Here is a 27227-nt window from a genome sequence, read left to right on the forward strand (position 1 = left end):
TATACAAATTGAACATTAACTCATGTATGTCACATTCATTTTTTAACCCTACTGAAAAAAAAGTCAAAATAATTCCAGCACTATTTTAAACCTAGAATGCACTAGTAATTTGTCTAAAACTAATTCTCCTAGAATTTCTTCTACAATAATGAAAAACAGATGTTTGGGGCAGGGAAAGGTTTAAGGATATACACTATTACTCAACTTTATTAGGTTTATTAAGTCTCATATTCTCTTTTCCCGGTACCACAATTAGGAATATGCAAAAGAGATCCAGCGGCTGGCTAGTGTTGGAACTAATTATTTTTGTCTTGGGTGGGTTTCGGTAACAATAAAATGGTTTGTTTCTTGGGAGTGGGGTTCTGGTATTTTGTTTTATTTTGGAACTTATCTTTAAGGGCTAAAAACAATTGTAACTACTAAATTATATTCAACGATAACCTTCCAAATTTAAGCTGTACTCAGATCCCACAGAACCAGCAAAAATCTCAAGTTCCCATACTAAAATAAAATCAGTCATTTCTTGCTTTCAATATATTTTATTTTGATGAAGTTACAAAAGTAGATACAAAATACATTTTTTTAAAGTACAGTTGACTGACTTAGAAAAATAGATAAAGCCCCCCAAAGATGTAAAAATACAACATAAGTTTGAATGTAAAGAACATTTAAAAATATTCTGGATGGTAATTAAGGCTAACTTATACAAACTACTTTCAATGTAGACCAAATATTGAATATTGCTGTATAGTAAATCCATAGCACACTGGTGATTCTTTTGGATTTACAGAATACTTGTTTGTCTCATAATCCAAATCCAAGTGAATTAGGTGTTTTAATAAAATTAGTGCTACCACATGGAACATCATCACCCAAAGCCTTTTACAGTCTGAAACAGTAAAACTGAATGCAAGAGAAAGAGCAAAGAACTATTTTTCCTCTTTGCCAGAATTCTACAATAGAAACCAAATCCACACCGAACCAATCACCATGTGGAAGGTGCTCAGTGCTTGGGGTGCAGGCTTGCATTTTCTAGGCCACAGTTCCCTCTGATAGGAGCCAGCCTGGTGCAATGGGGCTGCGGTAGCCCCAGCACCATGACTGGAGCTGCTTAGAAACACATTTCTAGGACATTGCACTCTTTGGGCCTGCTCTGTTTATTCATATGAGGTAAGGCATCACACTGGAGATGTCAGCTTCCGCTTCCTCTGCACTACTAGAATAACTGCCTGTTATCAAAGTCATGGTGAACACAGATTTGCATTTCTTGAGGAAGCAGCACATAAGCCACAGCTCTGCAAGTCTAGGATGGACGGAACACCCTGTTAGTTGCCAGGCCTGTAAAGTCACTTTATTCACAAAATGAAGGAGAAGGAAGGACACATTTGGCTGTCAAGATAAAAAACAGTAGTTCAAAGAGGTCTGAATAAACAAGTATCTGTACATCATTGTCCAAGTTTTTTAAAAGGCCTAAAAACTAAAGCACCACAGGATGACCTGCATCATTTGGCAAGCACTCTCCACCCAGGACTGTAATCACCACTGAGGAGCAGACATCGGCCACTGACGGGAGAGGACGTCTGCGGAGCAGGGGAAGTGGAGGGACTACAGGAGACGTGGGCTGGGGCAGAAAATGCAGAGTGAGCGAAGCCACACTCACTGGCTCCTTCCAACCCCTATACAGGGTGGCCCCTCGCCCTGTCGGGAGGGCGCCTTCTGCTTCCCGCTCACCCCCCATTCTCTGGCTCTCCTCCCGCCTCAGTGTAATGTGCTGCTGGTTAAACCAGACTGCCCTGGAAACTCGTTTTGTTAAAAAAATAAAGTTTTTAAAAAGGGCATTTATTGTAAGTTTCAAAATTATCAACACATTTCTGATTTATGTCCCACTAATAAGCTGCCTTTACTGCTTCCCTGGCATGTGACCGTCTTTGGTTGGTTTAGGGGCTCCATCATGAGGGGATTTCTATCAGTGAAAATGAATGGAGAGAAGCAAGAACTCTTCTGAGAATCTTTGAAATATTACAAATGAATATACAATGAGGAAGTTACAATGGAGATGCACCCAGAAACTTGTTTTATTTCTAAATAATCAACATTAAGTAGACAAGATGGCTGATAGCTGGTCCACTGGGTAAGTTTAAAACATGGGCTGTGTAATGTTTTATACAGGGCTTTTCTCTTTTTAATTGGTGATTATCCCACTTTGAAATCCTTTAAAATCTGTGTGTCTTTAAGAATTTACTGAAATTAGGTTATTAAAAATGGAGTTTCTGCCAGGTATGGTGACACATGTCTGTAATCCTCACACTCAGGGGGCTGAGACAGGAGTATCACTGCAAGTTTCAGGCCAGCCTGGGATACACAGTGAGTACAAGGCTCAGCCTGGACTACACAGCAAGACCTTGTTTCAAAAAACCAAAGGCAGGGTTGCGGATTTAGCTCAGTGGCTTAAGCACCTGCCCTGGCAAGCCTGAGGCTGTGAGTTCAATACCTGGTACCAAAAAAACAAAACAAAAAAAAAACCCCAAAGAGGGTGGGGTAGAGTGTTAAGCAATTCTTTTCTTTATAATCTAGTGGAATAATAAAAATAAGTAACAAAAGAACCCTTATCAAATGTAACCTTTATCAAAGCCATGAGGTTGGTCAGCTCTGATCCAGACTTCAGATGAAGTAAAGCTTTGTCAGTCTGGCAAGTCTCCAGGATATCTACTATGCCTCAGTACATTTAAATAGTCAAACATTTAAATCCAAGGAACTCAACAAAAAACGCATTTTCTTCACTAAAGGGAGATGATATTATCCCCATAAAAAGAAAAATTTCAAGTTTTGATAAAAAATAATGAAAGCAGGTTAAATTCCCTATGGAAGCTCAATCTATCCTTTATTAACAGAATGAAATTAAGATTACTTATTTATTTGTACTTATTTTGCCTTTCATTTTGTCATACTACTCTTAAGTCTCAAGTCACAATAAAAAACAAAGCCAGGCTGGGGGCACACACCTGTAATCCCAACTACTCTCGAGGCTGAGGCAGAAGGATCCCAAATTCAAGGCCAGACTGGGAAACCCAGACCCTGACTAAAACACAGCTCTGTGACACAGCCCTCACCTTGCCATCCCCAGTACCAAAAAACAGAAACACAGAGGTAAGTTTTTTAGGAACCTATTAAATACTCTAAATACTTTATTTCACTCTTACCAAAACTGCAAAGCCTCTGAAAAACAATATGAATGAAAATAATGGCTGTGAGACCTAAGTCTATCATGTATATTTAGTTTTTTCTCAGCCAAAAGCTTCATACTAATTTTAAAAAAGCATTTTAAAATAAAAACCTGTAAGATCATCCTCAGAACCTAAAATTATTTCTGATACATGAAAACTTCTAATAATTTAGATAGATGTAAATACAATCCCAAATAATAATTAAAAAATAAAACTAATTTAAAAATAACTTTGGTTGCTCCCATTCCACATATGACATGATTTAAATTGCAATAATGAATTTTGAAAAATATATATTCTTATCTATAAAAACACGAGCATATAAACTTGAAACTAAAAGGCTATCCAAAGTGACACAAAAGTTCTAAATATTTTTTTGAAACAGGGTCTTGCTATGTAGTCTAGCCTAGGCTCAAACTCGTAGCAGTCCTCCTGCCTCAGCTTCCCGAGTGCTGGGATTACAGGCATGCGCCACCACACCCAGTCTAGAAGTTCTAAATCTTAAGGAAACCTAAAAATACCTTTTCTATTAATAAGATAAAAGCAGAGTAAAACCAATATGATTGTATTAGGAAATTTTTTCTGAAAACTTACAAATAAATCAATGGTAAAAACTCTTAATATCCATTATGCTGACACCTGAAACAGATGCAATAATTTTTGTGAATAAAAAAATAAGTGAACTAATAAACTACAGGTTAGTCATCACATGTTACAACCGAGTACAATGCTGACAGTAACAGGACTGTTCACACAGCATCTCTGATGTGACTGTGTCCTCTGACTCTGTCCTGCCTGTGAAGCTACTAGGCGACCTACCTTTGGGACAGTTTCCCTGCAGACACACACAAGATGTCCTTTATCCTGTCTTCTTAAAGTCTGTATCACTAGTCTACACACACAGCAATGAGATAGCTCTAGCAGGAGATGAAGCAAGAGGACAACTGTTCTAGAAGAAACATTTATCTGTCTTTTGAGCCCAGCTTCTCAATTAATTCTTGAAGAGGTGCCAGTTCACGCCTATCAATCAGATTAAACTCCTAAAAACAGAAGAGAAATAAAATTTAAAACTAACCTAAATTAAAACTAAATGATTTTGAAAGATTCTCAATCCTAGTTTTATGAAATTCTATGAACTTATTTTTTCCTGTCTTGTTGAGACATGGTCTTGCTATGCAGTTCAGGTTGGCCTTCAGCTCACTCTGTAGCCCAGGCCGGCCTTGAACTTGCAGCAATCCTCCTGTTTCAGCCTCCTGAATGTTGGGATTGCAGGTGTGTGCCACCATACCTGGCTCTATGGACATTTTATAACAATCGTTTTTTACTCGTTTAAAAACACAGATACTCTTTGTGACACGTACCAGTTTTCCTCCCTGCTTCCTGACACACAGTTCCTTAACAGTGTGGGATGTCTGGAGAGACAGGCGCCTTTTGTGTGTTAATGCAATGGCTGGTGGCTGTGGGCCCTGGGAGAACATCAGATCGGGGCTGCTCATGAGGAAGACCAAGGCGTGACAACTAAGGTATGGGGACTTTGCCTCCATGCCTACCTTCTACTTCTACACTGCCAACCTGTAGGGCAGTGATGGTGAACCTCTGAGAGACCAAGTGCCTGACTGCAACCCAAACTCACTGACTTATCACCAAGTGCCAACTCTGCAATTAAAATGGATGCTGAGGTTTTAGTTTAGAAAAAACAACTTCTACATTACATATTTTGACTTAGCTCACAACAGAGCACGTATTAAAATGACACACACCCTAACTGGAGCTCCAGGGAGGCTAGAGGTGGAGGGCCCAAGGCCTTGTTTGACCCAAGCTAGGGATTGAACCCAAGGTCTCATATATCCTAAACAGAAGTTTAACCGCTGTGCTACACTCCCAGTCTTTTCATTTGCATGTTGAAGTAGGGTCTAAGTTACTCAGGCTGGCCTCAAACTTGCCAGCCTCCTCCCTCACCTCCCAAACGGGTGGGATTATAGCCTGCTGAGCGACATCTTTGTATGCTGCCACACAGATCAACAAAACAATGTGGAAAATAAAACTGAAAACACTATTTGTATTTAGCTTCTCTGTGCGGACAAGTAAGACACACTGCTCAGAAACCCACAGGCTCCTTACCTGAACAAAGAAAATAAAGTGCTTAAAGGAGGTGTTGAGGTGGGCCTCCTCCTGCAGCTGCATCACGGAGTCAAAGTGCTGGTGGTAAATGTGGGCATAGACCCTGAAGAGACGCTTGAGGATTGTCTTGGCCACAGACATGAAGTTTTTGGGAAATGGGACACCTGTAGTCAAATACACACATACGTATATTAGTAGATCAGTCAGTCTTTTTAAATAATTAATGTAACAGCGAACATCTGTTTTGGGAGAGATAATTTTTGACCATTTTTGATTCCCTTACCTCCTCTTCCTAGTTCCCTTCATCCTCTTCTCCATCTGCAAAAAGTTCATGTTTGTTTCCAACCATCTTTCATTTATTTCACTTTTACTCATTTATATATTAGCTTTCTCATAGAAGAGAAACCATGTAGTATTTAACTTTCTGTGTCTGGTTTATTTCAGTTAACACTATGGTCTCAAACTTCATTTATTTTCCAGCAAATGACATAACTTTGTTCTTTATAGCGAAATAATATTCCATGGTGTACCACATATGTTTATCCATGCGCATGTGGCCAGACATCCAGGTCATTTCCTGAGCTAAACTACTGTGAGTTGCATAGCTATAGATGAATATTCAGCTATCATTATGGTAGGATGCCTTTAACTCTTTCAAGAATATACCCAGAAGAGGCACAGGTGGGTCAAATGGAATTTCCATTTTTAAGCTTCTGAAGAATCTCTATATTGATCTCTATAGTGACTGTGCCAGCCTTTAACCCAATATTCAGCAGCAAATTTCAATACTTCCATGACCAACTTTAACACACAAACATACCTGCAAACACTCATAAGCTTATTACTGTATACTTAAGAGACAAAGGTCACAGTTTTTCTAATTGCCTTAGATCAGTAAGCATGAACATCAGATTATGTAAGATGCCTCTGAATCAAAGTTCAAATAAACATAACTTTAGTGGTTTAATATTACGGTTTCTTCCCCAGGTTAAATGCAGCAAGTATAAATTTTATTATTTTATTTTCTGAATTACCTGGAAATTAAGTTTCCACTTTCCTGATGGTTAAAAATACAGTGTACTTTCTAAAAAAAGGGGAGTTGGACCCCCTGATTTTTTCAAAGAAAATAAAACATTTCTTTAGTAAACCGGAAGGTTTGTTGGACTATCTTGAACAGTAAAGTCATCTCAGGGTTGCAACTGGCTATGTTCTTGAGAATTATGCTGAGAATATCAATGTCTCTTAGAAAACAGAGACAGGATAAAGTCATTTCAACTGTACTGGCTGCAGTAAACAAGCGCACCTGCTTCCAAAATAACTGAGGTTCATTGGCCTTAAAGGCCTATTCCTTGATACAACTCTTGAAACACCTCCTTTCAACCTTTCAAAAACAAGGACTTACTAAAACAATATTTCCCTGAATTTTGTTTTCTTTTTCTCTTGGCAGCCCTTAACAGCTGGGAATTTGTTAAACATCACTGGGTTTTGTGTCTATTCCTCCAAGTTCTGGCTAACTTGATTTTTTGAATATTATGCAGAAACATATTTCTCTGAGCATTCATGTACTGAAAAAATGTTTTAAAAACCAAACCCCTTTTTCTCTGAATGTACCAAGAAGTATCTTGTTAATAACATTAACAACTTGAAACTATTAGTAAAAAGTTAGCAATAAACAGTTATGTCTAATGAAATAACTAGCAAAAATAACATGCAGACAACAACTTAATGGGGACAAAGGGACTCCAGAACATGAGAGTGAATTAATGCAGAAGAGGAAGCTGGAAAAAAAAAAAAAAGGATGAACTAAAAAAATTTCTTTATCTCCATAAAGAGGAGACCTTCAAGAATAACTAATTTGTTTTCATCTAAATACTTTCCAAGCTATATTTAACAGATATTCAAATAGAAGCAATACATAATAAAGAATTTGTAAGAAAGGAAAAGGTTGAATAACAGAATGGAAAAACTGACCAATATCAAGCAGATCAAGTGCAACACTTGATGTACATTTCTGCATCATCACTCTAACTCAGCATTGTTCTGGAAGTACTGGTCAGTGCAGTTAGGAGAGTATAAAACAATAAGAAAACATCAGAAAGAGGCCAAATTAATGTCATCTTCATCTGATGAAGCTGCATACTTCAGAAATTTAAGAGAAAGAAGAATTATCAAGATAGAGTATAACAGTTACAAAAATCAACAGACAATATACATCAAATAATAATTAGACACCAATTATCCGGCCAGGCATAGTGCACATGGCTGTAATCCCAGTGCTCGAGAGGAGGCGGCAAGAGGATTGTTGTGAGTTTGAGGCTAGCCTGGGCTACCAAGGAAGTTTAAGGCTAGTCTGAACTGCACAGTGAAACCCTGTCTCAAAAAGGAAAGGAAAAGGAAAGGGGGAGAGAGAGAGAGACAGCCAGCCAGCCAGACAGACAGACAGACAGAGAGACAGAGAGAGAAAAGAAGATAGAGAGAGAGAGAGAGAGAGAGAGAGAAGAAACCAAGTATTAATAAAAAGAAAAAAATGCCTAGGAATAAACTGGGTGTGGTGGCTCAGGCCTGTGATCCCAGCACTTGGGAGGCTGAGGCAGAAGGTTTGTGGCAAGTTTGAGACCAATCTAGCATACAAAGTAAGCTTGAGGCCAGCCTAAACTGCTTAGCAAGATGCTCTCTCAAAAAGTCTAAATAAATAAATAAAAATAAAATTTTGGGGCTGAGGATTTTAGTTCAGCAGCCTAAGTGCCTGTCTGGCAAGTGCAAAGTCATGAGTTTGATCCCCGGTACCAAAACATAACATAAAATAAATAAAATAGAATTTTACAGAGGAAAGAAGGCTCACTAAATAAATGACAAGACTAAATGAAGATCTTATTCTTGGCTAGAAGATTCAGTATAAAGAGAATAAGAATATATCTGTGTACAAAAATTAGATGCAATCTAAAGATTTTATTTGTTTTTTTACCTTGAGCAAATGTCTAAATTCTTGGGAAATACCTCAGGATAGCTGTGAATACTCTAAAAAAGAAGAGAAAGGAAAGGAGCTTGCCCTTGTAAGATGGTAAAAGATACATGGCCACGTGAATGAAAATTGCAGTTTCCACAGGAAGTGATAAAGACATTAAAAGACCTCCAAATATACGGTAATCCATTGTACACATAAGATAATCAGGGCAGAAAAGACACATGTACTCAGTAAGTGAACTGGGAAAAACTGACTAAATTTTCTTTTTGGAAAATAATGAAAGCAGCATTCAGAAGAAAAACTGATAGAATAAAGTATTACATTAAAAAAAATCACAAATGTAAGGTTTTTTTTTTTTAAATAATCCAGAAGTAGGGAAAAAGTTTTTCATTAGTGTATTAAAACTCAAGTCATAGCCAGCCGTGGTGGTTCATGCCTGTAATCCCAGAGCTTGGGAGGCTGAGGCAGGAGGATTGTTTCGAGTTCGAGACTAGCCTAGGCTACAAAATGAGCTCAAGGCCAGCCTGAACTGCATAGGGAGACCCTGTCTCAAAAAGACAAAAACAAAAAACAAAACAACAAAAAAAAAAAACACCAAGGAAAACTCAAGTCACAAGGAAATGATTAGTAAGACAAAATGAGAGATATGCAGAGCAAAACAGTCCATCAACAAATCAGACAAAAGACAATATGGGAAAAAATATAAAGAGCTAATATTCCTAACGGAAACAGACAAAGGATATAAACAGAAAAGTTACAATGATCAACAAAACAAAATACATTCTCTATCATATCAATATTTTTTAAATGTACACTGAAGTAAAAATGTATTCACTTAATGTACAAAAGACTAAAAAGAAAAAGTGAGTAATAATCGGTATGGTAAAGAAACAGGCAGAGCTGGGCATGGTGTCATATGCCTGTAATCCCAGCACTCAGAAGGCTGAGGCAACAGGATTGCCACGAGTTCAAGACCAGCCTGGGCTATATAGCAAGACTTGTGTCTCAAAAAAAGCTCCCCCTTCCCCTCAAAAAAAGAAAAATAGGCAGACACAAACATTCTAGAGGGCATATATACTGATACAGACTCTTTGGAGAAGAATATGGCAGTCTCTATTAAAAAAGAAAGTTTTTTTTAGGTAAGTTCTCAGTAAGTAGCTCAGGTTGGCTTTGAATTCAAATAATCCTGCTTCAGCCCCTAAGGGCTAGGACTACAGGTATGGATCATCATGCCTACCTCTATTACTTAATTTTTTATACCAGGAATTGAACTCAGGACCTTGTACTTGCCAGGCAGGCACAGTGCCACCGAGCTATGTCCTGGCCCACTCTAATACTTTGAAGTAACAGAGCAGTAAAAAAAGACTACATAATTCAGAAAGAAAAATAGTTCTGCAATATTCATTAACTCACCAATCTTAGAAGGAAAGAGAGTTTCATCATCAAGCTGATCCTGAACCCAGGTCATCAAATAGTCGATGTATTTTGGTGCAGAACATTTGATTGGCTTTTTAATATTAGTGCCATCTGCCCAGTGATACTCATACCTGAAGAGAAATATGTTTTACTGATGATTTTCAAAAACATTAATAAATGTGCTACTTCCACATTTTATTAATATGAACTACATAACTTTAATAAATTACCTAAGGTTCTACTGAGGATTACTGTAAATTTCCTACACAATTACTATGAACTGTGATGGTTATAACTAAAGAGATCAGGGAGACATCTCTGATCACGGCCAGTGGCAACTGGCAGTACCAGAAAGGATGTTTCATAAGACAGTCCAGGACAGACGAAGGAACTGTACTCCTATGTGCAGGGCAGGAAGATGCTGAGGGCAGTGTAAGGAGCAAATGATCCACTGCGTTCTGAGACCCTTGGCCATAACTTATCATCAGTGCCAAGATGATCAAATCCTGTTTCTCAGAGACAACCTTAGACAAATACATTTTTAGCCATGCACATTTTTTCCTTTTACTTTTGCTAAACTAGAATAATCAACAAGACTTTGCAAAATTTCTCCAGTCATTTAAACCATAGACAAATTTATATTTCCCATTCATTTTGATTTCTTTTATAGTTTGATGAATGTAGGGCTAGGCGTGATGGTGCACACCTGAAATCCCCGCACTCGGGAGACAGAGGCAAGAGGATTGCTGCGAGTCTGAGACCAGCCTTGGCTAAAAAGTGAGTTCAAGGCCAGCCTGAACTGCTTAGTGAAACTCCATCTCAAAAAGACAAAAACAAATAAATAAAGTTTGATTAATGAAACATAAAATAACAGCCTTCCTAAACTGCAACAAAAATAGGGTCAAAACTCATTGGGGATCTTTTTTCCTTATACCTATAGAAAAGTCAAAGTACAAGAGACAAACATCTTGATATTATTTATTGTTACATAAAATCTGTAATTTATTATAAGAAAAAAACACTGAGAAACATAAAAACATTAATCCCATCACAATCTGACTTAATATTATAGGTGATAAAGAATTCTATACTTCTTTAGATTTTTCATTGAAGTTTATTATAGTTGAAATATTTGTTAACCTAGCATCTTTAATCCAGCTAATCATTTCTAAACTGTGTTGCCCACTTAATTCTAAATAAATGAAAGAAAAAATAATCAAATATTTAAAGGCCCATTAAAAACTACCAAAACTCATTTAAAAGCTAGCCAGAAGCCATAAATATTAATCAGATAAAAAGTTTTGGGATACAAGATAAACATAATTCAAATTTCTGTATTCTTCTTCCTACAACATAATACTCAAAGTTACTATGATGCAATATAAAAATCAAACTCTGAATAACCACATGTCCAAGTATTTAGAAATAACAGCTATAGGTCAATATTCATGAACAAAGTGGAATCAACTTTATGTAACCAAACATATAATAAAAAAGACCTATTATTACACATCCATTAGTGATAAAGCAAAAGTAACGCCAACACCTCTGTATCAGGCTGACGCACCTGGGGCCTGCAGACATGACTGGACAGCTCGCTTCAGTGCAGAATTCTGTAATAGTTCCATACAACATGTTGATTTGGTTGAAGAAATCCACAGCTGCAGAGGTAATGGCAGAATTGTGTTAAATGTCTGAGTAAACATAACAAAAATGTCAGACTTCTCAGCTGAAGAAAAAAAAGGACAAAAGAATTTTTTTTTTGAGATGGGGTCTTGCTATATTTGCCCAGGCTAGCCTTAGACTTCCAAACTGAAGGGATCCTCCTGCCTCAGCTGCCTGTGTAACTAGGACCACAGGTGCATGCTCCCTCCCATGGCCAACTAAACATTAACTTTTGATATATTACACTTTTTTTTTTTTTTGGTACCAGGGATCAAACTCACAACTATGCCCTTACCAGGCAGGCCCTTATGTCGCTGAGCTAAATCCCCAGTCCAAAATTGTCCTCTTCCTCTTTTTTTTTTTTTTTTTTTGGTACTGGGGATTGAACTCATGACCTCATGTTTGCCAAGCAAGCGCTTGTACCGCTGAGCTAAACCCCTAGCCCTAGAAGGGATAAAATTTTTTTAAATGAGTAATACAGGATACAGTATAAGAAGACAGGATCCATCCAGGTGCAGTGGTGCACACCTGTGATCTCAAGCTACTTGGGAAGCTGAGGAAGGAGAATCACAAGTTGGAGCCCAGCTTGGGCAACATGGCATGACTCTGTAAATGATCAATCAATAAATCAGTCAATTATTACATACATAGCTGGTGATGTAGTTCAGGGGTACAGTGCTTGCTTGGCATGTGTGAGGTCCCAAGTTTAACACCTAGCACTACCCTTACACAAAGAACAAAGAGGACCCAAAGGCAACTCTAAAGTGCAAAGGTTCAGGCAAAAGGCAGAGAGCTGGGGTAATTAGTGGGTAGTTTCAACATAAGCTTCAGTTAGATATAGAAGAAAACGGAAGTGGATGAATAAAGTGTAACTATTCTGTGCAAAGTCATATGAAACTTGGAAAGTGTTTTAAATAAATACTTTGGTCCTCTATGGAAGTATGTGAAAATCAAGTAGGGTTTTTCCAAGCTTCTTAAAAAACAGACTTAAAAAAATTCACCTTGTCAAAAGGAATTTTACATAAAACTCCCTCATCCATAATTACTTCCTCTTAATCAGTCATGTTTCTACAAAAGTGACATGGAAGCCCCAGTATCAAAGGTGGTGTAGAGATTTCCTGTGAGGCCACAGCGGGATCTGTGGGCCAAAACCACTTTAATTGCCCTTTTCACTCTCCTTCTGTCAAGAGGGTACAGTAGAATTTTTCAAGGACTCTTGAATGCAAAAGCAAATCTGAAAATCTAAATGTTCATTAATCCAGGCAATACGTAAGATTTTCAAAAATATTAATGCTATATTTCTCTTTGAAACCAGTTTTGGAGAACACTTTTAAATAAAAATATATTAACATGCAATGGATTTATTATTTTTAAATGAACTTAATAAGAAGAATATTTAAAATTTGTAACAGTAACCAACTACATAACAGTTAGAAGTTCTTTGAAGTTCTCAGCAATTTTTAAGAGAAAATTGGGAACAAGAGGCCAGAAGGTTTGAGCCAGTCATGGAGACACATGCCTGTCTGTAATCCCTGCACTCAGGGAGCTGAGGCAGATTCAAGGGCTATACAGGTAGACCCTGTCTCAAAACAAACAAATAAACAAACAAAAGTTTGGCCTGATTTATAGCAGAATGTCTCAAAGAAAAATCTAAGGCCTCTGGAATAAGCAATGATCATTTAAATAAAAATTTAAAAAAGTTTTATCTTGAATAATACTTTATATGGCTCAAATATCAAAACAATATGAAAAATACTAAAAAACTCTAAATTCCAACACAGAGGCAACCACTCATTTTCTGTCTCCTGCCCACTAAGTTTCTTTATCATTTCTTATACAAAAAGTAACGTATAGCTGGGCATGGTGGCGCAAGCCTGTAATCCCAGTACTCAGGAGGCTGAGGCAGGAGGATCACTGCAAGTTCAAGACCAGCCTGGGCTGCAAAGTGAGCTCAAGGCCAACCTGATCTGCATAGTGAGACCCTGTCTCAGAAAAGAATAAATAAGTAAATAAAAATTTAAAAAAAGACAACATACCACATAATTCTGCACCTTTTCTTCTCTCAAGCAATGTGAATAGTTTTTAACATGAAAAATAAAAAATTTTAAATGTGATTGAGAAAACTTAAATTACACATGTAGCTCACACAAGGTTTTTATCCAAATGCACTGATGATAATATTATTCAAAGCTAGCACAAAATACATAGTGAGATCTTGTCTCAAAAAACAAAACAAAAACTGATTATCAATGTTGCTAAGAGCAATAAAAAGACAACTGACCAATAAAAACCTCAGTGTATCAAAAATCTGATTCTAAATTTTATATGAAAAAGCGAAGTGGGAAGACTGACATTGCTCAGTTTCAATATAGTAACTGAGTCAGTGTGATATTGGTAACACAATGAATAATTCAATGGACTATCATAGAGAATGCAGAACAGACCCACGGGCTTTACAAAGGAACACAGTTGACACAATGGAGAAGACAGTTTTCAGCAATAGTGTACATCTCCTGGACATCCATATGCAAAAACTTGAAATCTAGGGGCCAGGGATACAGCTTGGCAGCACAGAGCCTGCCTGGCAAGGGCAAGGTCCTGAGCTCGATTCCCGGTACCCGCAAAAAGATGAATCTAGCTGGGCAGAGTGGTGCATCCCTATAAACCCAGTATTTGGAAGGCTGAGGCAGCCAATGGCTGCACGGTTGAGGCCAGCCTGGGCAAAACTCTTGTCTCAAAAACCCCCATATTAATCTACACACAGACCTTAAACCCTTCATGAAAATCTACTCAAAATTAATAATAGATCACAATGTAAAATGCAAAAGCATACAACCTCTAAGAGACATGGGAGAAACAGAGGAGAAAGTCTAGGTGACCTTGGCAATAACCTTTAAGATCAAAGACACAGTTTATGAAAGCACTAATAAGCCAAACTTCATTAAATTAAAATTTTCTGCTCTGCAGAAGAAACTCATGAGAGAAAAAGCTAAGCAGCAGGCTAGCAGAAAATATCTGCAAAAGACATAGGTGATAAAGGAATGTGTTCTAAAATATACAAAAAACTTAAAACTCAGTAACAATAAACTCAAAAATGAGTCGGATCTTCACAGACATCTCAACAGATACACACACACACACACACAGCAAGTAAGCATATGAAAAGATGCCTCACACCAAATATCAACAGGGAAATGCACATTAAAATACGAGACACCACTACCTATTTATTTGGAATGGCGAAAATCCAGAATACTGACCACACTGAAAACTGGTAAGGCTGCAGAGCAACAGGAGCTCTCACTCACTGCTAGTGGGAAACAAATGGTCCAGCCACTGTGGGAGACCAACGGTTTCTCACAAACCCAGAATTACCACATCTGCTCACTATGCTGCTTGGTATTTGCCCAAAGGATTGAAAACTTAAGTTCACACAGAAACTTGCATATGGATGTTTACAAAGGCTTTATTCTTAACTGCCTAAACTTGGAAGCACCCAAGCTATTATTCAGTAGGTGAATGGATAAATATGTTGTGATATATCTAGTAAACCGACTACTCTGGGCTTAAAATAAATGAGTTGTCAACCATGAAAAGATATGGAAGAAACTTAAATATTATTAAGCAAAGAAAAGTCACTATGGAAAAGCTATATACTCTATCTGACTCCAACTATATGAAGACATTCTAAAAAAGGCAAAAAAACCCCAATGGTTGCCAAAATAGTCGGGGGCAAAGGGAGAGAAGACAGGCAAAGGATAGAGGATTTTGAGTCATTCTGTGATAATGTCACAGTGGTGAACATGATAAACTTGTCATTATAAACTTGTCCAAATCCGCAGAATATACAATAAGAAAAGTGAATTCTACTGCAAACTATGAATTTTGGGTAATTAAAAACATATAGAAACATATACCCCCACCTATTAAGTAACTGTACATAAAACAAAATCAAGCCACTAGCATGGTCACCACTAGCCACATCTGGTTACCATATTTACATTAAAATTGAGTTCTATTAAAAATTCAGTTCCTCTGTCACATTAGCCACATGTTAAGGGATAAATAACCACACTAAAAGTATAGAGCATTCTCATCTTTGCAGAAAGTTCTATAGGACAATGCTGCTCCACATCTAATGTTACAGGAGATAAAAGGAGAAACAGAACATGATAATGGATGCCTTGGGGGTAGAATTAGGGGATTCATACTGTGGAAAATAAGTGACCTGGTTTCTTCAAAAATAAAGAGCAGGGAAAAAAAGACTGCAATAAAGAGAAACCTATCGATTAAGAGATATGAGAAAACATATATACAGGCCCTGCTGGATCCTGATTTAAACCAACATTCAATTAAAAAAAAAATATTAGATAGGACAATCGGGGAAATGTGAACACTAAATAGATAATTCAATAACATTAAAAGACGACTTATGTGTGTGTGTGTTGTATGGGGGACTGAACCTAGGACTCTGAGCGTGCTAGACAAGCATTCTATCACTGAATTATACCCCAACCCTTGCTAAATTTTATTTTGAAATAGGGTCCCAGGCTATCCCAGGCTCGGTTGCCTAGGCTGGTCTCAAAATTGTGATCTTCCTGCTTCAGCTTCTCAAACAGCTGCAATTACATATGCAACTGTGCCTGGGTGTCATTATCTTTAAAAGGAGTCCTGTCTTTAGAGATACTTATAGATGAAATAATATGTCTGGGGTTTGCATTGAAATAGGGGGCATAAAGAAGCACAATTAGCCACACACTGATATTTACTGAAGAGGGATGATGGGTACCTGAGAATTCTGTCCTAGTTTCTCTACTTTCTTATGTCCGAAATTTTCCATTAAAAAGGTCCCAGTACGGATCCCACCTCAGCATGAGAGGCTGACACATTCCAATCTTTAGCCTCAGCACATCAAGTCCTGGTTCTCTTCAACTCGGCTCCTGGATCCCTTCACTTTCTCCCAGTCTTTCAATCTCTTCCTGAGGATTTTTTTTTGGGTGCTGGGGATTGAACTCATGACTTCACACTTGCCAGGCAGGTGCTTATGCCACTAAGCTAAATCCCCAGCCCTTTCTGAGGATTCTTCACTCACAACAAACAACTGACTGCCCACTGGAACTGCCATAGATTTTTGTGAATGTGAATGTGAATCAGTACTGCCGGGAGTGGGGGCAAAACTGTGCAATGGATTCCTACAAACACACGGTCCCGGGAGGAGAGTCCTTGCATTTGTTAATCTTTTATTTGACCTTATTCAGTTCTTCATGGTATTTTCCTCAGGAATGGCCTGAAGCACTCATCACTTCTCAGGCCTCACTACTCAACCAAAGATGCTACCAAGTATTCTGAAGAACATAAATTACCAAGTATTTCTATTTATGTTTTTTTAATCTGTCATATCACAACAGTTATGCCTGTTAGAGAAAATCCATCAACAACAAGCTTTTAGCTGGCCATGGTGGCACACGCCTGTAATTTCAGCTCTCAGGAGGATCACTGCAAATTTGAGGCCAGCCCAGACTATATAGTGAGTTCAAGGCCCACCTGAACTATGTGGCGAGACTCTGTCTCAAAAACAAACAAACAAACAACAACAACAACAACAAAATAAAGATTTCAGCAAAATGTTTCTACAAACCAATGAAGCTGAACATTGTTAAAAACTTACTGTTAACAGCAATCCATTCATTGAGATCCTCTCCCTCCGGTAACATAACTGCTTGTCTGAGATTTCCACTTCCTAAAGTTGCTTCTGCATGTTTCAAGAGTTCATACTGATGAGATCCTTCAGGAATATTCTTCTTGGGCTTGAATGTTTTAGAAGAGCGGCTGCTACTGTTGGGTTAAAAGTAGAAACGAATTTTTAGCACTGAAAGTAGAACAGCGTAATTTTAGGTACGGAAGTTCATCTGTGAAATGAAATGAAAACATTCTCTGAAAGATCCCAGGATGGAAAAAGGAGATGATGATCACAACAAGAGAATTTTAGGACTGCGGGTATAGTTCAGTAGTACAGTGCTTGCCTACCCTGCATCGAGGTGGGGTGTTGGGGGTGTCTAATTTATTACCATACATGAAAGCTGGGTAAGTAGCATAATTTCACAAATAAGTAAAATGTGATACACCCATAAAGAAGTCTGGCATAAAGGGTACTTTTATAAAAACAAACAAACAAAAAACAATGACCAAAGAAACAAAAAAACCCCACTCAGATTCTAGTCCTTGCTCTGTCACTAACTCTGTACTAACAAGAAAAACCTCACTTTCCTCTATCCTCAATTACCTACAGAAAAGGTAAAGGGACGGCACTCACTCTAACATCCTCATTTTCAGGATCCAGTTCTATATCAAAATATTTGTGAAGCCATCAAAGCAAACCATGATAAAAGAAATATTAACATCTTCAAGTGTAGCTAGGAAAATGAGATAAACACAATTACTGGGGAAAAGTTAGGTTTTAATTGCTATTTCATACCGTTCACAAGGTGCTCCTAATACGATAAAAAACCTAGAAACTTAAAAAAAAAAAAAAAAGAACTGATTTCAAATCCTAACAATTGACATTCCTGTAACTGAGCAAAAACAAAAGTAACAAAAAGTACATTAAACATGTTTTGAAAGATTAGCTGGACAAAGAATACTTCTAGAACTCCTTAAAGGAACTCTTCAGAAAAATAGACTAAGGAGAGAAAAAGGCAACTTAAAAGTACAATGATGAATGAACATGTGAAAAACTGTTTAATTAAAGTAAGATTTATTTTTCTGTGACTCAACAGTTAGAATGATGCAGGATGTGGTGGCACACACCTTAATCCTAGCACAAAAGGAGGCTGAAGCAGGTGGACTGTAAATCTGAGCTCCACCAGCCTAATCCTACAGTTCAGGGAGACCATGTTCAAAATAAAGTATTTTTTTTTACAAGCACTGGAGTATACAGCTCAGTGCAAAGGCCCTGGGTTCAGTCCTCAGTACCAAACCAAAGCAAACCAAACACCAAAAGCAAAAAACCCTTAGAACAGAAAAAATGACTACATTGGTTAAGTATAGACTAGAGAACAGAGAAATTAATACTTTGGCCAGTGTCTGGAAGTGTAAAGTGCATAACATTCAAGTAATTTCTCAATCTAACCATTCCATTTCTAGGTATCTCTTCTATGTGAGAATAAAGATTTGCTTTCCAAGAATGTTTTTAATAGTGAAAAACAGGAAACATCCTAAAGTTTACCAGTACAGGATTAAATTATGATGGCACATTTATAGCATGTAAGATATTATAGTATCAAAGAAGGATAAAGAATAGATATATTCATACAAAAAGATTCAAAACACAGCTAAACACATTACAGAACCAAATGTACAGCAAGACCCCTTTGAATGCACAGAAGGTATCAGAACAATGCACACAAGGTGGTGATCTTCTAGGAAAGGGAGAGGAAAGAACTGTGAACCTTTACTTTACTTGAGAAATTTTCATCTATTTTTTAAAAATCTCATTAGTACATGTTTGTACCATATAAGGATTATATTCATCATAGGGAGTTGGTACATTTACATAATATGTCTTAATTGAATTTTAAATAAGTGTAAGAAATTTTTAAAAAGAATATGAAAATATTAAAAATCAAATATGGACAGTTTCTTTTTAATGTGGTAAAAGTCACACTGAATAGGAAAGTATTAAATTAGAAGGACGAGTCCTGGATACACAGAAATGACAAGAGACTATGGAAAACAGTAATCACGTCTTAAGACTCAATATGATTTTCATCTAAATTAAAACTTTTGTCTTTCAAATGACATTGTCAACCTCGTGAGAATGATCTACAGGATAGAAGAAAATATGTGCAAATCTCAGATGTGATAAAAGCACTATGGCCAATAAAAACTCTTACAGCTTGAAAGCAAAAGGGCAATCCCATTTAAAAATGGGCAAAGGAGAGGATCTAAACGGACTTTAAAGAATATGTACAAATGGCCAATAAACAAAAAAGATGTTCAATATAATTGGTCATCAGGGGATTACAAATCAAAATTAAGAATTTCTACTCCATACTTAGATGGCTACCATTAGCAAGTGCTACAGAGGGTGTGGGGAAGCTGCAACCCTCACACAGCACTGCTGTAAACATGAAATGGCACGGTGCTTTTTAGAAAAAGTTTAGCATTTTCTCAAAAGGTAAAACAGAGGTTCGATACAAATCAACTGCACTCCAATGTATACATCCAAGAAACAGGAACACACATATCCACACAAAAACCTGTACAAAAATGTTCATGACAGCATTATTCAAATTAGCCAGAAAGTGTAAAACATAATGCTCATAAAAACGACAAAGTTTCAAAGAAATAAAGCCAAATATTTAGGTCCAAAAGGCAACAACGGTGCATCCACAGACAAATTTCTAACTAAATATCAACTCAGACTTGGATGTGCCTTACGAGTCTAATACTTCTGATAATATGGACATCAGTAATTTAACCTATTTTTTGAGATGAAGTGGTCTTGAACTCTGGGTTCTCCAAGCAGCGGGAATAACTGTACAAGCATGCACCACCGCGCCAGGCTTTAAATCATTAAGACTTTTTGACATGATGACCATTTTTTGGTGCCTATACCCATCAGGAAATAATTTAAAGGCAGGAAAAATGAAATTCAGACAGAAACTTTTAGTAATGCTATTTTATAACAGCAATATACTCGAAAGAATTCACATTTCTCACATTAAAGAAGTAGGTAGTTCTGGTTATGAAACACTGTAATTCGGCAAAACAAAACGTCAAGCTAGCGGATTCCATTCATAACTAAAAATGATCACATATTGGATCATAAAACAGTTTAATAATATTTAAGGTGGAGAACACTACCTGAGAATAAGGTGCCAGAGCTTAAACCCCCACATACCTAACAGTGATCAGCGAATTTACAAACTTGTCCAATTAAGCCTCGTTTGAGCCCAAGTATTATTTCAAACAAGACTCTACCAAGGACAGCAGTATTTAAGGTCACAAAATCAATGTGGGCAGAACCAGACTAGGACAGAAGGATTTGGCTGCAGGCCTACATGTAACTTCAAGATCCTCCAAGTAAGGCGTTCACACTCTCCTGGGGCAGCATTTTTCGACGCGGGTAAATGAACACTTGACAATAATGAAACTAAATAGTAATAACAGAGTCGAAGAGCTAAGTCAGCAAGAATCGTTTACCAAAGAGGATCGAAACTTGAGAGAAACAGGGAGCTCGCAGCCGGGCCAGGCGCTCCGCCCCAGATCGTCTCTCCGCCCTCAGGGGCGCTCGGGCGGAAAAGTTTGGAGGCGCAGCCGGCCTCGGGGCCTTTCAACTCCCCAACCGCTCGCTCCACTTCCTCCGCCTCGACCTTCACCACCGTCGGCTTCGTCTCTCCCCTCCCCACCTTCCGGAACCGAACAGGGACAGGGCGGACGCAGGCCACCGCCACCGCCACCGCCCCCGACCCCGACCCAGACCCCCGACCTCAGCCCGCAGTCTGGCGCCCCGGGCCCGGCCCCACTCACAAGAGGAAGCTCATCTTCGGTCCTCGGAGGGCAGGGAAGGGGCCACTGGCCCCCACCCCGGGCAAGATTCGGAACCTGCGCGGGAACTGAGAGGCAGCGGACGGTCCCTCAGCTCTCAGACCGCGGAAGCCGGGATCCCAGCCGGTGTAGAGCTGCTGCGAGACGGTGCAGACCGAGGCTGCCGCCGCTCCTTCTTTCCCCACCCCGCAGACCTGAAATGCGGAACAGCAAAATCTCGCGAGCCAAGACTTCGCCCCGCCCCTGCCTGCCAAGGAGGACCAGCGGCCCCCTATTTCCCCGCCTCCTTTTAGGAGTCAGCCAATCAGCATTCCGCAAACTGGGACTTCCCTCTGCCGGGAGGTGTGGTGCGGACCACAGCCCTCCGAAAGGACGAATGGCTCTTGGTCATGTTTAGTGCTACTGTGTTCAGTCTGTTCTCTCTAGGCAGAGGAAAGGCCTCTGTGACAACTGTCCAGCTCTCCTATTAAAAAAAAATCTGATTTTAATAAGGGGAAAATTTTCATAGCAAAAATTCACCTTTTTATAATGTACGCACCACCTAGCATGCACAGGGCCCTGGGGTCATTCCCTATCATATCACTAAATAAATAAATATAACATAAACTGTACTTTCCAGTTTTTGTGTGCGTGTGTATCCATCAAGTTACATAACCATTGTCACTGTTATCTCATTCTAGAACATTTTCATCCTATGCCCATTAGCTTTACTGGCAACCACTAGTCTATTTCATATTTCAATGAACTTACCGAATTTGGACACTTCCTGTAAATGGAAACATTCAATAAGTGATCTTTTGCAACTCCATTTTGTAAGATATTTTAAAGTTCATTGTTTAAGTGACCTTTAAAATGAATTTATTCTTTTTTTATGAATGGATAGTATTCAACTAGGGAATATACCACATTTTATCTGTCGATGGACGTTTGGATTGTTTCCACTTTGTGGCAATTACAAATAACACCACCATGAACATTCACAGACAGGTTTTTGTGTGGGATAAGGATCCACTAATACTAAGTCACAGCTAAATAACATCCTGGTGGAAAGAAGAAAACAAAGGAAACGGTGGGAGACTTGGGTCAAATAGCTCAGCCAATAATGTGGGGAGGCCCAGTGTAAAAATTTTTGGTGTCACCATGATAGTCGTATTGCTTTAACTTCATGCAAACATCACCTGTCATGCCTAAATTAATAGCAAACATCATCATTAATGATGTCAATTTTTATTTTAACTTTTGTAGTTTTGTTTGTAATTTAAAACTGTAATTTGATATAGCTGGACAGAAGCTAGAAACATAAGGACACAGACTCATGCTTTTATAGTAACTATTTATATAATATAGTTATCATAAAAATATAACATGAACGGCTTGTTGTGGCACATCTGTAAACCTAGCACTTGGGAGGCTGAAGCAGGAGGGTCACCATGAATTTGGGGCCATCTTGGGCTCCACGGGGAGTTCAAGGCCAGCCTGAACTACACAGCAAGACCCTGTCTCAAAACAAAAGCAACAGAATTTCCCATGAGAATAAAGAAACTCGAGAATTTTTTCCCATTATTTAATGGGATTATTCTTCAAGTTGGAGAATTATTAAGTTCATGAAAACTGATTACTTAAAAACTTTTGATAGAGTTTGTTTTAGGGAGAGAAGGAGGAAACTTTAGGGGTTAGGGAAACTCCCAGTTCAGTATTTGACCAGGATATCAATATATTCCACTTCAGGCTCAAAGATAAGATTTCTTGGTAAAAGAGAGGATGAACAGGAGAAAACTGCTAATTATGAATTGTGCCCCACCAGACAGAGGCTATACAAAGACTGAGGAAGTTTTATTCTCTCTTTGGCTCAGCCAGAAAGAGATCACTGCACACCATCTGCTTACAGCAGATGCTAAAAACAGAAGCTATGCGGCAAATTACAGAGCCTCCAGGCTCGACTCTCCTGTAGCTCTCTGCCAGCTCCCAGACCTACTCATCACACAACTTCCTTTCAGTCTTCCTTGAGCAGGACTTGCAACCTTGCATTTTTATTCTGTGTAAGTGTATTTTATTCTGTGTAAGTGTATTCTGCCCCATCATTTGCAAAATTCATTTTACCCCAGCAACCTCTCCCATGCTCAGGTTCCTCTCACTGTGGTCACTGTAAGTTCCTGCCTCCCAGCCAGGTGGTACTCTCAGGGGCTCAAGTTTTAGTCTCTGTCACAGGTGAGTGAAAAAAGACAGTAAAGTTCTGTGATGTTCCTGCCCATTATCTCAGGATTCAGGTTGCAGACTATGAGAGAGAAATCTCAATGCATCTGACACCCAAAACCCAAGGAAAGAAGCCATGTGACAGTTTCCACTTTGAAACTATCTTTTATCCAAGATCATACCTGTTAGCCATATACATTGATGAACAAAATATATGGCCTCTGATCTCCTAGAGCTGACATTCAGGTGCACAAGATGCCAATTAGTCAGATAGTTACACCAGTCAGATAGTTACACCAGTTACAAAACACCAGTAGATGATGTTTAATTACAAATTGTGGTAGCTGCTGTGAGGAAAAGCACAAAAATCACTAAGAGCATTAAGAGAATGTGGCAGGCTGGCTATGATGGCAAAGCATGTAAACTCAGCACTCTGGGAGGTCGAGGCAGGAGAAGTACAAGTCTGAGCCCAGCCTGTACACAATTTAGTGGCACAGCAAGACCCTATCTCATTAAAAAAAAAAAGAGGCTGGAGATGTAGCTCAGTGCAAAGCTCCCAAACTCAACTCCCAGTAACTAACATAAAGCTAATGAGGTGGTACAGAATTGTAATCCCAGCACTCTGTGAGGCTGAGTCAGGAGAATGGAGAGTTTGAGGCACAGCCAAAGCAATAGCATGACACCCTGTCTCAAAAAAGCAGGAGAGGGGAATTGTGACAGGAGTCATCAAAGAGAGACTGAGGCTGAGTGATGCATGCCTGTAATCCTAGCATGCAGGAGGCTGAGACAGGAGGATCGTTCTGAATTCAAGGGCAGCCGAGATTACATAGTGAAACCCTGTCTCAAAGAGAGAGACAAAAAGAGAGAAACAGACACAGACAGACACACACACACAGAGATTGAGTTTAGATGTCATCTAAGCTAGGTCCCTAGAACATCAGTTAGCCAAATGAAGAGAGAGAATCCCTGCTCCGAGTCAATAGAGTGTGCAAAGGATTTGAAGCAAGCAAGAACTTGCTGTGATTAAGGAACTGAAAGAAACTAGTGTGACAGAGTGTAACAGGCAAAGGGTAAAGTGAAGGGAGATGAAACCAGCCATTAAGAATCTCGGCCTGTTTGAAAGAAAGTAGTCAACAACTGGAAGGGCTTCAGAAGCATGATGCTATCCACTCTTTAAGAAATCAAACCACTGGGGCTGGGGATTTAGCTCAGCGGCATAAGCACCTGCCTTGCAAGCAGGCGGTCGTGAGTTCGATCCCCGGTACCAATAAAAAAGAAATCAAACCAAAAAAGAAATCAAACCACTGAACACTGTGGTGCCGTGGTCACAAGTTTACATGCTGTCACTGAAATGCCAAGGTTTGGAATCTCTGCAGGGATACTGGGTAGCAATATAGTCCTGTGCAGATCACATTCCTTCCTCATGTCAGTTTGTAGCCTGGTGGCGGCACAGACTTGTAAACCCAGCACTTGGGAGCCTAGAGCAAGAACATAGCCAACAGCTCAAGGCTGGCCTGAGCTACACAGTGAGATCCTGTCTCAGAAAGACCAAATAAGTAAGTAAACAAAAGGAGGTGGGGACTGAAGCAGTTAAGAGATCACTGTATTTGTCTGGGTAGGAGGTAGCGTTCACCAGGACCAGGTCAAGGAGGAGTGAGGTAGATAAAACTGAGATCTATTTGGAAGAGAAATTACTGACATTGCAGTGAAGAGCTGGGTATGGAGGCCTAGAAGCCAGGCAGCCTTGGGTACAGCCTTGAGGGAGGAGTGGCAGAGGAAAGAATGCAACAAAACACCAGAGAAGGACGGATGTTCGCTGTGGTAGGCAAGGCAAGAGCAAGCAGAAAGGCTGATTGCAGCTTGCTCCAGAGGAGCCTGAGCTCTTCCACCCACAGAATTTGAATTAAAATTTGGGAGATATTTTGCACAAACGTAATTTCAATATAATACTATGGGGAGCATAGAGGCAAGCCCTTTTGATAAGCATATTAAAAAATACGGTAATGTTCACAATAGTTTCACTTTTTCATTTGTTTTGCTTTTTGAGTCTTTATAGAAGGCACTGTGTAGTCTGTGCGGACCTCAAAATTGAAGTGATCCTCTTTCCTCAGCCTCCTGAGTCCAGAGATTAAGGTTCATCACGCCCAGCACATAGTTTCACTCTTAAGAGTTGATGTTTTGGGCCAGGAGTGGTGGCGCACATCTGTAATTCCAGAACTTGGGAGGCTGAGGCAGGAGAATTGCTATGCCTTTAAGGGCCAGCCTGGGGGCTACATAGTAAGTTCAAAGCAATCCTGAAGTACATAGTGATTCCCTGTCTCAAAAAAACCCCAAACAAACAAACAAATAAAACAATTAACATTTTGAGAAAAGAGAATTTCTAAAACTTTACAGTGAGATAAGATTAGTCTTCTTTAGAACAGGGCCTAGACAGGGATGGTGGTACATGCCTATATCCTAGCACTTGAGAGTCTGAGGCAGAAGGATTGCTGTGAGTTCAAGGCCAGTCTGAACTACAGTGCAAGAGACTGCTTCTGAATAAATAAATTGGTACGTAGAAAGCAGTGCTTGTCTGTATCCTTTCTTTCTTCACAGTCATGGCTACAAGCTCAGGTGACCCTCAGATGCCTCCTTAATACTGCTTGCTGAAAACTGAACTAGTTCGGGTATCACTTTCCCTTGTCACATAAGCTTTGAGCCATGTGCCAACTCATACAACCTTTTCTAATCTGTTAGCATGAGGATTATAAGCAGCATATTCCTTTTCTTCTGTTCACTGTATATTTGCCTTACCCCAAGCCCTCTGGGGACAAAAATATTACATTTCAAAAATAGAAAAGTGGCCGGAAAGACCCAAAGAATGTTTGTATAGTCTTCCACCTTTCCTACAGTTACTATCTTACATTTGCCATTTGGTTGACAGCATTTCGTTAGGTATACATGTTGTTATAGTCTGACTTGTGTTCTCTGCAAAATTCACTGTTGAAGCTTTAACCTTAGAGTGATTGTATGTATTAATTTTTATTTTTGGTACCGGGAATCAAACTCATGACCTCGTGCTTGTCAGGCAGGTGCTGTGCTGCTGAGCTATATCCCTGGTCTGGGTGACTGTATTTAAAGTCAAACTCTTAAAACAATAGTTAAAATGAAGCCATTGAGGTGAGCGCTAATACAATCTGATTTATAAGCAGAGGAGATTAAAACAGACAGGCAGACAGACAGACAGACAGGTCCAGAGAAAAGCTCACAGCACAGCAGCCAACTTTAAATCAAGAACAGGAGCCTCAGAAGAAACCAACTGTACCAACACCTTGATCTGTGAGAAACATTTCTGTTGTTTAAGCCATTTATTGTGTAGTATCTTGTCACTATATCCCTAGCAAATGATTATATATGTATTCCTCCCATTTTTTTATTGATCATTTGAAAATCTGTTTTTTAGGGACCATTTTTGTGGACCATAATGTGCAAACATTAGGTCTCTATCTCTAAAAGCAAGTAGTGTAACTCCTCTTAACTACACAATATAATTAGCTAAATAGCTGAATTGGGAAAGTAACATTAATATAAGGTTAGTAGCTAATTACAGGCTTTATTCATTATTGGCAATTGTCCCGCAATGCCATTTTATATCAAAAGAGAAAAACAAAAAAGTACGTATATGGGTGGGGTGAGGTCCAGAATTACATATTGCATCCAGCAGTCATACTAAACTTCTTTAACCTAGAACAGTTCTTTATTCTTTGTCTTTTTATCATCTTAACATTTTCAAAGTGTACAAGTGATTTACTTCATAGAATGCCTCCCAGTTTGAGCCTGTCTGATATTTCCTCAAGATTAGACTAAGACCTTCTAGGATATTATGAAATTTCAGGAATATGTTTTTCTTCTGGATAATGTTATATATCAGCTCTGCAATCTCTCTTGTCAATGTGAAAAGAATTTTTGGGATACCCATTGATTTAACAACATCGCTTCACTGAGTTTTCAAAGTTGTTTAAAGCTGCAAAGTGATGTGCTCTCTCTTCAACGCATCAATATTTTTTCTTCTTGCTGATAGCATTTACTTCTATCACTTAGTTTGTATTGTTAAG

The 27227-nt window shown here is 38.8% G+C and overlaps 1 protein-coding gene across 1 annotated transcript; it reads right to left on the bottom strand.

Moving 5' to 3' along the window:
* Nucleotides 1–519: 519 nt before the first annotated feature.
* Mob1a (MOB kinase activator 1A) lies at nt 520–21154 on the bottom strand. The gene is made up of 6 exons (XM_003468987.5): nt 20923–21154; nt 17060–17226; nt 11294–11387; nt 9724–9857; nt 5346–5509; nt 520–4264 (listed from the first exon to the last, which is right to left on the bottom strand). The coding sequence occupies exons 1-6, from the start codon at nt 20934–20936 to the stop codon at nt 4187–4189; spliced, it is 651 nt and encodes a 216-aa protein (XP_003469035.1). The 5' UTR covers nt 20937–21154; the 3' UTR covers nt 520–4186.
* Between the last annotated feature and the right edge of the window lie 6073 nt (nt 21155–27227).

This window comes from Cavia porcellus, unplaced genomic scaffold (assembly GCF_034190915.1).
Source record: "Cavia porcellus strain 051 isolate PalLab524CR breed Dunkin Hartley unplaced genomic scaffold, mCavPor4.1 scaffold_18, whole genome shotgun sequence".
Classification (NCBI taxonomy): domain Eukaryota; kingdom Metazoa; phylum Chordata; class Mammalia; order Rodentia; family Caviidae; genus Cavia; species Cavia porcellus.

Excerpts from the sequence above, each read along its gene's own strand:
- Mob1a (XM_003468987.5), bottom strand. Across the intron at positions 11,388-17,059 it reads TGAATGGATTGCTGTTAACA|CTGTGGATTTCTTCAACCAA; the intron begins GTAAGTTTTTAA and ends TTACCTCTGCAG. Across the intron at positions 5,510-9,723 it reads TCTCTTTCCTTCTAAGATTG|GTGTCCCATTTCCCAAAAAC; the intron begins GTGAGTTAATGA and ends ATTTGACTACAG.